The 15,162-nt window shown below is 40.7% G+C and overlaps 2 protein-coding genes across 51 annotated transcripts in view; one reads left to right on the top strand and one right to left on the bottom strand.

Annotated features, from left to right (window-relative positions):
* The window catches only part of Map4k4 (mitogen-activated protein kinase kinase kinase kinase 4), a 223,178-nt gene that overhangs the window by 119,766 nt on the left and 88,250 nt on the right, over positions 1-15,162 (top strand). The window lies entirely within an intron of this gene.
* Positions 11,016-12,141, bottom strand: LOC101613863 (actin-related protein 2/3 complex subunit 1A-like). The gene has a single exon (XM_045147051.1). The coding sequence runs from the start codon at positions 12,123-12,125 to the stop codon at positions 11,070-11,072; it is 1,056 nt and encodes a 351-aa protein (XP_045002986.1). The 5' UTR covers positions 12,126-12,141; the 3' UTR covers positions 11,016-11,069.

The raw sequence follows: 15,162 nt of genomic DNA, 5'->3' as shown, positions 1-15,162 counted from the left end.
TATAGTTGTCCAAATATCAGTTTTCCTTTTATTGTTTTTGTTTTCTTTTTCTTTTTCAAGGTAGAGTCTCACTCTAGCCCTGGCTGACCTGGAATTCACTATGTAGTCTCAGGATGGCCTCAAACTCATGGCTATCCTCTTACTGCTGCCGCCCACAATTTGCTAGGTGTTGTGAATAGTGCACCAATAAACATGGATGGGTAGGCATTTCTGTGGTAGGATATTGAACCCTGGAGCAGTATAGCTGCACATGGTAGTTCTATTTGTAATTTTTTCATCTATATTATTTTTATTACCAACTTCCATGATTGTAAACAATATCCCATGTAATGCCCTCCCTCCTCCCATTTTCCCCTTTGAAACTCCATCATATCCCCTCCCCCTCTTAATTAGTCAATCTTAATTTATTTAATTCCTTTTTGTTTTGGTTTTCATTTTTCGAGGTAAGGTTGCACTCTGGCCCAGGATGACCTGGAATTCACTGTGTAGCCTCAGGGTGGCTTCAAACTCCTACCTCTGCTTCCAGTGTGCTGGGATTAAAGGCATACTCCACCATGGCCGGCTTTACTCTTTTATTTTGATGTCATGATCTTTTCCTCCTATTATAATAGTCTTGTGTAGGTAGTGTCAGGCACTGTGAGGTTATGGATATCCAGGCCATTTTATGTCTGGGGGGGAGCACGTTGTAAGGAGTCCTACCCTTCCTTTGGCTCTTACATTCTTTCTACCACCTCTTCTGCAATAGACCCTGAGCCTTGTAAGGTATGATAGAGATATTGTAGTGCTGAGCATTCTTCCCAGCACCATGATGCCTTCTGAGCCATCCCAAGGTCACTGCCATCTGCAAAGAGAAGATTCTCTACCAAAAGTGAGAGTTGGCAGAAGTATAAGGGTGTGAACATTAAGAGAAGTGCTTACTGGGCAGTTTGATAAGTCTAGTGTACACATTTAGCAGACAGCAAAGATGTTACATCCCTAGGGCTCATGACTACCCCTGTTTTAAGTTTTCAGTATCAGGGTTGTATTCCCTCCCCTGGCGTGGGCCTTCAGTCCAATTAGAGGACAGTTGAATTCTACCATGATAGATGTACCACTATTGCACCCATTGGCTTGTTTGGCCTGGCTGGCCAAATATAAGGCTTGCAGTGTCCACTGTCGAGTATTGTCACTGGTGATTTCTCTGTCTTCCACTGAATTGCATGCAGAATGCCTTCTAGCTTCTGTCAGCTGGTCTACATGGAGGAGGTTATCACCTCAGTTCCAGCAGGATTTCTCAGTGGCCTTGCAGCCCAAGTATGTGGAGTCTTCAGCAATAGGGTCTTAACATCTATTCCTGGTGGGAAACCAAGGGCCTTGGCAATGGCCTTTAATGTTTTGGGGCCATCAGGGACCTCCCTGGCCAATCACTCACTGGAAGGTATCCCATCCCTGGCACTGAAAATTTTCTAGTAATAATCTGCGGCTCCTGAGCATTCCATTGTCCAAAGAAAAAGCAGGTTTCCATATGATTTGTTTATATCCTCTTAGATTTTGATAAGCCCTCTCTCCTCCTTTCCCTTACTTGTCTCTTCCCCTGACCTCACTTAGGCCTTTTCACCCCCATTAATCTAATTTTCTACTTACATATATACAGTACCATCCTATTAAGTTCCCGCCTCCCTTTCCTCCTCTTCCCTTTATATGTCCTTTCGAGCTTACTGGCCTTTGCTACTGAGTTTTCTTCCTACTCACACAGAAGTCCAATCATCTGTAGCTAGGATCCACATATGAGAGAGAACATGTGACACTTGGCTTTCTGGGCCTGGGTTACCTCACTTAGAATAATCCTTTCCAGATCCATCCTTTTTCCTGCAAATTTCATAACTTCAGCTTTCTTTACCGCTGAGTAGAACTCCATTGTATAAATGTGCCACATCTTCATTATCCACTCATCAGTTGAGGGACATCTAGACTGGTTCCATTTCCCAGCTATTGTGTCCCCACTTTTTAAAAACTATTTTTATGGGCTGGAGAGATGGCTTAGCGGTTAAGCGCTTGCCTGTGAAGCCTAAGGATCCGGGTTCAAGGCTCGATTCTCCAGGACCCATGTTAGCCAGATGCACAAGGGGGCACACACGTCTGGAGTTCGTTTGCAGTGGCCGGAGGCCCTGGCGTGCCCATTCCATCTCTCTATCTGCCTCTTTCTCTCTCTCTGTTGCTTTCAAATAAATAAAAATAAACAAAAAAATATTTTTAAAAAATCCATGCACTCACACTGGTCAGAGCAGTAGGAAAGACGACTCTTTAAAAAAAACAAAACTATTTTTATTTATTAATTTATTTGACAGAGAAAGGGGGAGAGAGAGAGAGAGAGACAGACAGATAGACAGACAGAATGAATGGGTGTGCCAGGACAAGGAGCCACTGCAAACAAACTCCAGATACATGTGCCCCCTTGTGCATCTGGCTAACGTGGGTCCTGGGGAATTGAACCTGGGTCCTTTGGCTTTGCAGGCAAGCACCTTAACCGCTAAGCCATCCCTCCAGCCCACTGTCCCCACTTTTATATAATATAGTACTGGAAAGCTTAGCCATAGCAATAAAGCAAGAGGTTACATAAAAGGGATACAAATTGGAAAGGAAGAGATCAAGTTATCATTATTTGCAGATGACATGATTCTATACATAAAGGACCCTAAAGACTACCAGCAAATTGTTAGACCTGATAAACACCTACAGCCATATAGCTGGGTACAAAATAAACACACAGAAATCAGTAGCATTCCTGTATGCTAATAACAAATACACAGAGGATAAAATCAGAGAATCATTCCCATTCACAATTGCATCAAAAAGTTAAATAAAATAAAGTACCTTGGAATAAACCTAACCAAGGCAGTGAAGGATCTCTACAATGAAAACTTTAGAACACTCAAGCTATACTCTGAATTCTTATGTTTGATCTTTTCATAGTGTCCCATATATCTTGAAATTCCCACTCATACTTTCCTATGCGTTTCTCTTTCTCTTTGTTGGAGTGTGTTAGATCTGCCACCTGCTCTTCTAGTTTAGATATTCTGTCCCCTCCTTTATCCATACTACTGGTGAGATTTTCTACAGTTTTTTATTTCATTGACTGTGTTCCTCATTGCTAGTAATTCTGACTGGTTTTTCTTTATTATTTCTATTTCCTTATTTATGTCTTGTATTGACCTCTTTATTTCATTAAATTGGTGTCCTGTGTCTTCTGTAGGGTCTCACTCTTGTCCAGGCTGACCTGTAACTCACTATGTAGTCTCAGGGTAGCCTCGAACTCATGGGGATCCACCTACCTCTGCCTCCTGAGTGCTGGGAACAGAGGTGTGTGTCACCATGCCTGGCTTCCTCTTGGATTTCTTTGAGCATATTTATAATCATTCTTTGAAATCTTTCTCAAGCCTTTCCTCTAACTCATTCTCACTGGCGGTCATTTCTGATGCATTAATGCTTTTTGGTAGATTTATATTGTCTTGATTTTTGGCATTTCTTTTGTTATAATGTACATATTTTTGCATCTTGGATTAATTTAATACTTGGATTTTCTAGTTAGCTGCAGCATTAGTACATGTATCAATCAATCTGATATCTTCAGGGTAGGAGCTTAAGGTGCTAGGTGTGCCTCTTAAAAGAGTCTCAGTATCTACAAAAGTGACTCGATGTTGGGTTTGCCTGCTGTGAGAGTATTCAAGTAGGCTGAGTGGAACAAAATACAGGTAGATTCTAAAATTTAAGTAAACAATGTACACATCCAATGAAAAACAGCAAAGGGTATTTATGCAAGAGTAGGTATTATGACAACCAAATCCTGTAACAAAGTCACAGTCCCTTAGGGTGTGTGGAGCTCCACACCCTTAATTCTGACAAAAAGTAGGTTAAGATTTCTGGTCTGTTGAGGGTTCCAAGTCAGCTTGTGAGCAAGTGAGACCTTTTCCTAATGAACAGCAGAAGAAGAAACAAACCCACTGTAAATCAGGAAGCAAAAAATAACAAGCCTAAAATATAGCTTATTTGAAAATAGCAAATCCGACCACCCATCATATTTAACGTATAATTTATCCTGATATGAAAGGTGCAATTAGCACTTCTGATTCAATCCAGGCTTATTTGGTAGGCTTATTTGTAATCCCAGTTACCTTTTTGGATGATTTTGGTCTCAGTTATGCTGTGCTTCTGCATGGGTCCCCCTTTGGTGCACTGTGGGTTCAGGTAGGCTGATTGGGTTGCTGGATCGTTGCTCTGGTCTCCAGTGCTGGGCGCTGTGATCTCCCTTCCCCAGGTTTCTGGTGCTTGTGTTGCTTTTGCTGGTGGTGGGGGAGGGCAGGCTGTGGATATTGGCCTTCCTTCTCCTGCTGATCCATGTGATGATCCTGTACCTCCTGATCTGCTCTTCAGTTGGTCGCTGTGGTACTCCCTTCACATTTCCTGAGTTTGGGAGAGGCTCCGGTGTGAGTGGAAAATCCCCTCACCTGGCTTTTCCTGTGCCTGGAGCCAAGCCTTGCAGCTGTCACTCCACGGACCTGGTACTGCTGCTGCTGCTGGAGCCTGCCTGTTTGGGCTCTGGATGCTCTGGATCTCTCCTACTTCTCTGCTGCCATTGGTAATTTCTTACATACCTCACTTTTTAGTAGAAGAGTGTATTTTGCAGGTTTTTTGTTTGTTTTTTGACTCTTTCTCCTCTAGGCTGCTTTGGTGTGGTTCCTATGCCTCCATCTTAACCAGAAGCCTGAGTTCATCTCCCTATTTGTAATTTTTTGAGAAAGTTCTATACTGACTTCCGTAATGGTTACAGTTTTACCTGCAGTGAATAAGGGATCCTCTTTCCTCACATCTTCATAAGCATTTGTTGTTTTTAATTCTCTCCCTGCCCTCCCTTCCCTCTTTTTTCCTTCACTTCTTTCCTCCCTTCCTCCTTTCCACTTTCTTTGTATATGTGATATGCATAAATGTTGTGTGAATGTTGTTAGTATTATGTGGACTCACACGTATTTCCAGCAACCATTTTGACTAGGGTTAAATGGAATCTCAAAATAGCTTTAATTCATATTTTGGTTATGGCAAAAGTATTGAACACTTTAGAAAGTACTTAGTCACTGGTGTTTCTTCTGGAAACTTTCTTCTCGTTTCATTAGCCTATTTGTTGACTGAAATTTTATTATTTATTTGAGGTAGGGTCTCTCTAGCCCAGGTTGACCTGGAATTCACAATGTAGTCTCAGGCTGGTCTTGAACTCACAGTGATCCTCCTACCTCTGCCTCCCCAGTGGGGGCATTAAAGGCTTGTGCCACAACACCTGGCATATATTGGCTAATTTTTAGCTTTTTATATATTCTAGATAAACCCCATCTGATGTGTAACTGACAAATATTTTCTTTTATTCCTTAGGATGTCTGTTCACTCTTCTGACAGTTTCTTTTAATGTATGGATGCTTTTAAACTTCATGTAATGTCATTTGTCAATTCTTGGGCTATTTCTTGTCCTATTGATGTTCTACTTTGAAAGTTTTTGTCCATACCTATATTTTGAAGTGTTTCCCTATGTTTTCCTCCAGCAATGTAGCATTTCAGGTTTTAAGTTAAGGCATTTGATCCATTTTGAATTGATTTTCATAAACGATAAATCTTTTTTGTGTTCTTTATAGGTAACTATTCATTTTTTTCAGTATTGTTTGTTGAAGTCTGTCTTTCTTCTAATACATGTTTTTGACACCTTTGTCAAAAATTAGGTGTCAACATAAGAACCTGGAAGGGCCCCATGATGCCCAGATTCTGCTCCTTCCCTGGACTCCCCAGTTGCTGGCTTCCTCCCAGGCGGAGGTGAATGGCTTGGTGAGCAGGGCATTTGCCTGCACTGAAGCCCCACAGGTTTCTTCTGCAAGCCCAGATCACTCCTAGTTACTGCAAGGCCCTGTGAGCACTCTCCTCAAGCTTGCAGATCACTCCGACGTACAGAGTGAAGTGGAGCCTGCAAAGCCCTGTAAGCATTCTCCTCATGCTTGCTTAGCAGGAGGGAGAAGCTGGGGAGTCAGCATTCTCCATGGGTTACATATGAAACTAGCTGCACTCCTGAATTTCCCAGTGGAGACCAGAAGCATTTCCTCTTGTTTTTTCACGGTAGGGTCTCACTCTAGCCCAAGCTGACCTGCGATTCACTATGTAGTCTCAGGGTGGCCTCAAACTCATGGCGATCCCCCTACCTCTGCTGGGATTAATGGCATGTGCCACCACACGCAGTACATTTCCTTTTTTTCTTTCTTTCTTCCTTTTTTTTTTTTTTTGGTATCTTTACATTTATTAGCAATGAAATTGTGATGTTTGAAAAAAAAAAATTAGGTGTCAAGGGCTGGAGGGATGGCTTAGTATCTAAGGCATTTGCCTGCAAAGCCAAAGGACCCAGGTTCGATTCCCCAGTATCCATGTTAGCCAGATCACAAGGGGTGCACACATCTGGAGTTTGTTTGCAGAGGCTATAGACCCTGGCATGCCCATTCTCCCCCCACCCTCAAGTATATAAAAATAATTAAAAGTGAATAAATAAAAATGATGTGTCAGTAGCTGTGTGGGTTTATTTCTAGGACCTCTAGTCTGTCCATTGGTCTATAAGTAAGTATATTTTTGTGTCAGTAACATGTCTTTGTCACTATGGCTTTATATTACAACTTCAAGCAAGATACTGTGATATGTCCAGCAGTGTTCTTTCTGGCTAACTGATTTTGTAGTCTATAAGATTCTCTGCTTGTTCATGCTGTTGGTAACCATTACCCCCAGAAGATCCTATAGCACTGTCCAGAATTATGAGGGCTAACCGGCAGGGGCTGGCTTTCTTCTTAGTTCCAGAGGATCTCGATGTCCTGTGATATCTGTGGGTAACCAAGTGCTTTGACAATGGCCTGCATTGTTCTGGGGACCTCCTGGCCCTCCCTGACCAACAGCTCACTGTGGGGGTTAACGGTTTTGGCACTGGGATTTACCTATGATTTTAGGGCTAATCTTTTCACACCCAGTACAGGGGTACTTCTACCAGGACTGTCTACCCCTTCTCTCTTAGTAAGAAGAATGTTTCTATCATACCATTGTCGTTAGTTTTATGTATTCCCCCTCTCTTACCCGTTCTCCCCCAAAACTGTCCACCCCCTGTATATGTCCCTCCATTTGCTGTCAAGTGTCATCTACTCTCATCCCCCTGTTTCCATTCTTCCCTAGCCCCATTCTAGCTCCTTGCCAACACTACAGATGCTTACTACAACTTATAAACAAATCAAGCTATTCTGTATTTGAAACCCCATATGAGAGAGAACATGCATTCATTGTCCTCCTGAGCCTGTGTAACCTCTCAGTAGGATTTTTCAAAAGCCCATCCATTTTCCTGCAAATTTCATTATTTTATTTTTCCTTACCACTGAGTGGAATTCCATTGTGTATATGTACCACATCTTCATTATCCATTCATTAGTTGATGGGCATCTGGACTGCTTCCAATTCCTAGCTAATGTGAATGAAGCAGTAACAAACAGGGATGAGCAAGTATCTCTGTAGTAAAGAATAGAATCTTGGGCTAGAGAGATGCCTTAGTGGTTAAGGTGCTTGCCTGTGAAGTCTAAGGACCTGGGTTCCATTCCCCAGCACCCACATAAGCCAGATGCACAAGGTGGCACATGCATCTGGAGTTTATATGCAGTGGCTGGAGGACCTGGTGCACCTGTTCTCTCTCTCTTTCTGCCTCTTTCTCAATCACTCTCTCAAATAAATAAATACTAAAACAACAGAGTAGAATCTTTAGGGTATATGCCTAGAAGTGGTATAGTTAGATCAAGTGGTAGGTCAGATTTTTGAGGAGCCTCCTTACTCATTTCCATAGTGGCTCTACAAGTTTGCACTCCTACCAGCAGTGGATGAGGGTTCCTCTTTCCCCACATCCTCACCAGCATTTGTTGTCATTTGATTTTTTTGTTGATAGCCATTCTGACTGGAGTGAGATGGAATCTCAAGTCATTTTAATTTACATTTCCCTGATGGCTAAAGATGTTGAACAACTAACTCTTCAGGTATTTATTGGCCATTTGTATTTCTTTTATTTATTCATTTTATTTGAGAGAGGGAAAGAGAGCATGGGAATGCCAGGGCCTCCAGCCATTGGAAACGCACTGCAGATGCATGTGTCAGCTTGTGCATCTGTCTTATCTGCGTCTTGGGGAATTGAATCTGGGTCCTTTGGCTTTGCAGGCAGTTCCTTAACTGCTAAGCCATCTCTCCAGTCTGGCCATTTGTATTTCTTACTTTGAGAACCCTTTGTTCAATTCTCTACCCCATTTTTTGAGTGGGTTGTTAAACTAAAAAAAAATTATTTTTATTTGAGAGAGAGCACACCAGGGCCTCTAGCCACTGCAAACAAGCTCCATATACTTCCTCTGCCTTGTGCATCTGGCTTACTTGGATACTGGGGGGATTAAACCAATGTCCTCAGGCTTGGTAGGCAAGTGCTTTATCTGCTGAGTCATCTCTCCAGCCCCTGTTTTTCTTTCTTTCTTTTTTTTTTTAAGTTTTTGAGTTTGTTTTTTTTTTTTTGGTAGATTCTTTCTGATGTACAGCTTGTGAAGATTTTCTCCAAGTCTATTGAAGGTTTGCTTATCTGTACAATAGCTCAAGGAAGACTCAGTCTTCCTTGGTGACATATTTGTGCATGTAAGCTAATATGTTTAAATTTTATTCTCTAAATTTGCATGTGCTTTTGGGAAAGTAGTTATGATTTGAGAGACTGTGTGTGTGTGTGAGAGAGAGAAAGGGGGTGGTGGTAGTGGGTTTACTTCCTTTGGAGCAAAAATCTAGTTCCTCTGCACTCTAAATGTGATTTACGGGCTCATTGGTGGTCCTGTTTCTGACAAGTGTGTTCCTTGTCTTTTGTAAGACTTCTGCCACTAAAGCAATTGTTCTGATTTGGCAAGCTCAGCAGACCTCTAGGCAAATTCTCACTTTGTGCTATACCTTATGGTAATTCAGAGTGCCAGGGGATGATCATCTTGGGAGAGGGAAGACTGTTCCTCAGGGAGTGGTATCACTTGACTGCTGGCAGACAGAAAGTAGCTACAGCTTCCTGAGGTCCTTCTCCAAGATCTTTCTCTGTGAGAATCCCATTGCTTCTTGTCTGCCTCCTCATTGTGTGTCCTTGACTCCAGAATAGTGGGAGGAAGCCTGGATTAAGGAGCATATTCTCAAATTAGTGAGCTGTTTTAGACTAAAATGTCATCACAGCTTTGAGAATTGTGTATGGTAGATTTACCCCAAGTATCCATGTAGTGATTAATATCTAAGCAGAGTCTAATCACTTACCTCTAGTGATCTAAAGAAGAAATCTATATTTTTCCTTTTCTTTAAAGGATTTATATGCAGCTTTCTTGCTGTGCACTTCATAAGCTAATACGACCATTAAAGCAAAAGGTTAAAGATTGTAGAACACCATTTTGTTCCTTCAAAATTTGTGGAAGTTTTATTTTTATGTGTCTGCTTAAATTGGATCATGTTAATTCTGTATTACTGGCTTTCACCATATGCAATTAGGGTTTTATTTTCTGAGAAAAATTATTAATTATGATATGTAGCAATATTTACATTTTATACAGTGTCTTGTATATCTTTTAAAATCAATTAAAAAGAAAAGTATTTTGTGATAGAATATGCACGGTACTCAATATTGTCAGCGATGTAATATGTTTACAACGTATCTCAGAATGCATTCAAGGGAACTGTAGCAGAGTGAGAGTCCTTGGTGACATTGTGTTCCCCAGTGCAGTGCTCTTGAGGAATACCACCCTTAGCAATGGGTTGTCTTTATTTCTTTTTTTAAAATTTAATTTAATTTAATTTTTTATCTTTTCACAATTTTTATTAACATTTTCCATGATTGTAAAAAATATCCCATGGTAATACCCTTCCCCCCACTTTCCCTTTTGAAATTCCATTCTGTATCATATCCCCTCCCCATCTCAATCATTCTACTTACATATACACAAGACCAACCTATTAAGTACCCTCCACTCTGCCTTTCTCTTCCCTTTATATCTCCTTTTTAACTTACTGGCCTCTGCTACTGTGTTTTTTCCTTCTCACACAGAAGCCCAATCATCTGTAGCTAGGATCCACATATGAGGGAGAACATGTGGCACTTGGCTTTCTGGGCCTGAGTTACCTCACTTAGTATAATCCTTTCCAGATCCATCCATTTTTCTGCAAATTTCATACCTTCATTTTTCTTTACCGCTGAGTAGAACTCCATTGTATAAATGTGCCACATCTTCATTATCCACTCATCAGTTGAGGGACATCTAGGCTGGTTCCATTTCCCAGCTATTATAAATTGAGCAGCAATAAACATGGTTGAGCACATACTTCTAAGGAAATGAGATGATTCCTTCGGATATATACCTAGGAGTGCTATAGCTGCAATCTTTAGCTGTTTTAGGAACCTTCACACTGATTTCCACAATGGCTGGACCAGATTGCATTCCTACCAGCAGTGTAGAAGGGTTCCTCTTTTTCCACATCCCTGCCTACATTTATGATCATTTGTTTTCATGATGGTAGCCAATCTGACAGGAGTGAGATGGAATCCCAGTGTAGTTTTAATCTGCATTTCCCTGATGACTAGTGACATAGAACATTTTCTTTTTCACATTCAGGATTTTTATTTCAATTTCTAGCAGGCAACTTACACACTTCCCTCACCCTTTCCTTTAAGTCATTAAGACACACACAGTTCCATAATAAAGTACTCAAAGAGAAGCTTTGAAGAATGGAATGAAATTGCAAAAATAAAACGAAATAAAATAAAATAGAAACCACTGCTGCCTTTAAAACCAACACTTTCAGCAATTATATTCAAACGAACATACTATCTGTGCGGTCCGGTTTACAGTGTTTCCTTGGGGCTGGCATCTTCGACACCTTAAACATGGCTGTGGTCAGCCCCATTCCTCCTGAGGGATGGTGGAGGCTCACTTGGCTTCACATTATCCGGAGGCCCTGGATTGAAGACTCTAGGGTCTTGAAATCCCAAACTGTCATGGCTCCATCGATGCCAGTGGTGCAAAATTTGTGACAATCTTGCTTGTCCCCTCATAAATAGATACTTGAGTGATGCTATTCTGGTGCAGCGTCTCCAAAGCTGTGCTACGGTCCTCGGTCTTGGCCTTCTTGTCCATATTGCAGAAGCGTTCCATGGCGGACGTGTTGTGCTGGATGCTCTGTTTCGGAATGTCTAGCTTGGAGAGAAAAGTCAGGCAGCCACGGTCATCGTAGTTAAAGAGCATTGGGCAGGAGTCGTGGCTAGCAGCTATGACACTATTCTCCAAGACAAACAATACACTCAGGAATGGCAGGAACTCAGTTTTCAGAGTGGAGACCTGCCCACTGCTCGAGGCTTCAGCTACGGACACAGTGCTGTCATGGCTGACCCAGGCCAGGCGGCTCCCACTGGCAGAGAAGCTGACCCCATGGACCCAGCCACTAGTCCCACTGACACCAAACTCTGACATCAGCTGACCAAAAGGCATCTTGCTGCCCCAGGGCATGCTGGCAGGTTTCTCATCCACTTCTTTAATGTAGGCAGAAAACACTCTGCATTTGAAGTCACACGATCCTGCAGCCAGCAGAACGTTGTTGGGGTGCCAGGCTAAGCTGAGGACTGTGGAGCGAATGGGCTTCTTAATGTGCTTGCTTACCCACCAGTCATTTTGGGACTCGAAGTAACAAACAGAAATGAGCCTTGCTCCACTTCCCACAGCAAATTTGTTCTCTAGGAGAGACCACTTTACAAAAGTAGCTGCGCAGTTAATCCTTAGGATGACCAGGGTTGGTTTCCAGGTGCCATCTTTCTGACTCCAGACAGAGGCATTGCGGTCAGCCCCACAGGTAACGGTGCGGTCACTCTTTGGAGCCCAGTCAATACCTGTGATACGTCTGTTATGTTTCTTGAGCTCATGAGCTTTTTTCCACTGGCTCCCATTCTTCTTGTAGATGTGCACTTTGTGATTATTGGGGCTAAGGGCAATCTGGGTATGATCCCTGTTCCAGGCATGGCAGGTTGTTGGCTCTAGTAAAAACTGATGCAGGGACATGATTCTTAGTGTTTTCAAAGCATAGAAAGCTGGGTTTGGGGCAGGGCAGAGGACTCCGCAGCCGAGGATTCTCGGACTGTGGTTAGTCAACATGAATGGACTCCCAGGCGGGCACAGGCGGAGGGACGTAGAACATTTTTTTTCAATGCTTATATGCCATTCGTGTTTCTTCCTTTGAGAATGCTCTATTAAGCTCCATAGCCCAGTTTTTGATTGGCTTGTTTGATTCCTTATTATTTAACTTTTTGAGTCCTTGTATATCCTAGATATTAATCCTCTATCAGATATATAGCTGGCGAAGAATTTTTCCCATTCTGTAGATTGACTCTTTGCTTTTTTCCCTGTGTCCCTTGCAGTACAAAATCTTCGTAATTTCATGAGGTCCCAGTGATTAATCTGTGGTTTTATTGCCCGAGCAATTGGGGTTTTATTCAGAAAGACTTTGCCAAGACCAATATGTCGAAGGGTTTCCCCTACTTTTTCCTCTAGCAGTTTCAGAGATTCAGGTCTGATGTTAAGGTCTTTAATCCATTTGGACTTAATTCTTGTGCATGGAAAGAGAGAAGGTTCCATTTTGATCCATCTACAGATATTTATCCAGTTTTCCCAACACCATTTTCTGAAGAGGCTGTCTTTTCTCCAATGAGTATTTTTGGCATTTTTATCGAATATTGGGTGGCTGTAGCTATCTGGACTTACATCTGGGTCCTCTGTTCTGTTCCACTGATCTACATGTCTGTTTTGGTGCCAGTACCATTCTGTTTTTGTTACTATGGCTCTGTAGTATAGGTTAAAATCAGGTATGGTGATACCACCAGCCTTATTTTTGTTGCTCAGTATTATTTTAGATATTCGAGGTTTTTTTTTTGTGATTCCAAATGAATTTTTTGGATTGTTTTTTCTATTTCCATGAAGAATGCCTTTGGAATTTTGATAGGGATTGCATTAAATGTGTAGATTGCTTTTGGTAAGATTGCCATTTTCACAATATTGATTCTTCCAATCCAGGAACAAGGGATGTTTCTCCACTTTCTAGTGTCTTCTGCAATTTCTCTCTTGAGTGTTTTAAAGTTCTCATTGTATAGATTCTTTACTTCCTTGGTTAGGTTTATTCCAAGGTACTTTATTTATTTATTTATTTATTTTTTGATGCAATTGTGAATGGGAGGGATTCTCTGATTTCATCCTCTGTGTGTTTGTTGTTAGCATATATGAAGGCTACTGATTTCTGTGTATTTATTTTGTATTCTGCTACATGGCTGTAGGTTTTGATCAGCTCTAACAGTTTGCTAGTAGAGTCTTTAGGATCCTTTATATATAGAATCATGTCATCTGCAGATAATGATAATTTGATCTCTTCCTTTCCAGTTTGTATCCCTTTTATGTGTATCTCTTACTTTATTACTATGGCTAAGACTTCCAGAATTATAGTAAATAAAATTGGGGACAGTGGACACCCTTGTCTTGTTCCTGATTTTAGTGGAAAAGCTTCCAGTTTTTCCCCATTTAGTAATATGTTGGCTGTAGGCTTGTTATAAATAGCCTTTATTATATTGAGATATGTTCCTTTTATTCCCAGTCTCTATAGGACTTTTATCATGAAGGGATGTTAGATTTTGTTGAATGCATTCTCTACGTCTAATAAGATGATCATGTGAATTTTGTCCTACAACCCATTTATATAATGTATTACATTTATATATTTGCGTGTATTGAACCATCCCTGCATCTCTGGGATAAAGCCTAGTTGGTCAGGGTGAATGATCTTTTTGGTATATTCTTGTATTCTGTTTGCCAATATTTTGTTGAGAATTTTTGCATCTATGTTCATGAGGGAGATTGGTCTGTAATTTTCTTTTTTTGTTCTATCTTTGCCTGGTTTTGGTATCAGTGTGATGCTGGCCTCATAGAAAGAGTTTGGTAGAATTCCTTTTTTTTTCTATGTCCTGGAAAAGCTTAAGAAGCAATGGTGTTAGCTCTTCCTTGAAGGTCTGGTAAAATTCAGCAGTGAATCCATCTGGGCCTGGGCTTTTTATAGTTGGGAGATTATTGATAAGTATTCAGATCTCCATGCTTGTTATAGGTCTATTTAAGTGATTAATCTCATCTTTATTTAATTTAGGTAGGTCATATAAATCAAGGAAATCACCCATTTCTTTCAGATTTTCATACTTTGTGGAGTATATGCTTTTATAGTATGTCCCTATGAGTTTTTGAATTTCTCTGGAATCTGTTGTGATGTTACCTTGTTCATCTCTGATTTTATTAATTTGTGTCTCTTCTCTCTTTCTTTTGGTCAGATTTGCTAAGGGTTTAATCGATCTTGTTTATCCCTTCAGAGAAACAACTCTTTGTTTCATTAATTGTTTGGATTTTTTTTTTTTGTTTCTATTTCATTAATTTCTGCCCTAATCTTTATTATTTCTTCCCGTCTACTGATTCTTGGTTTGCTTTGTTCTATTCCCAAGGCTTTAAGGTGAAGCATTAGGTCGTTTACTTGCTATCTTTCTAATTTCTTAATATAGACACTTAAGGCTATAAATTTACCTCTTAGAATTGTCTTCAATGTGTCCCAGAGATTTTGGTATGTTGTGTTCTCATTATCGTTTGACTCTATAAATTTTTTGATTTATTTCTTGATTTCTTCATTGACCCATTCATCATTTAGTAGTGTATCGTTTAGTTTCCATGATTTTGTGTATGTTCTATAGTCTTTCTTGCTACTGATTTGTAGTTTAAATTCCATTGTGGTCAGATAGAATGCAAAGAGTTATTTCAATTTTCCTGAATTTGTTAAGATTTGCTTTGTGTCCTAATATATGGTCTATTTTAGAGCATGTTCCATGTGCTGCTGGAAAGAATGTATATTCTGCAGCATTTGGATGAAATGTCCTGTATATATCTGTTAAGTCCGTTACTTCTATGACCTCATTTAGTCCAGATGCCTCTCTGTTTATTTTTTCCCAGGATGACCTCTCAATTGATGAGATTGGGGTGTTAAAGTCCCCCACCACCACTGTGTTTGGTGTTATCTGTG

The sequence above is a fragment of the Jaculus jaculus genome, chromosome 4, assembly GCF_020740685.1.
Source record: "Jaculus jaculus isolate mJacJac1 chromosome 4, mJacJac1.mat.Y.cur, whole genome shotgun sequence".
Taxonomy (NCBI): domain Eukaryota; kingdom Metazoa; phylum Chordata; class Mammalia; order Rodentia; family Dipodidae; genus Jaculus; species Jaculus jaculus.
This window is presented reverse-complemented; position numbering and strand designations above follow the sequence as displayed.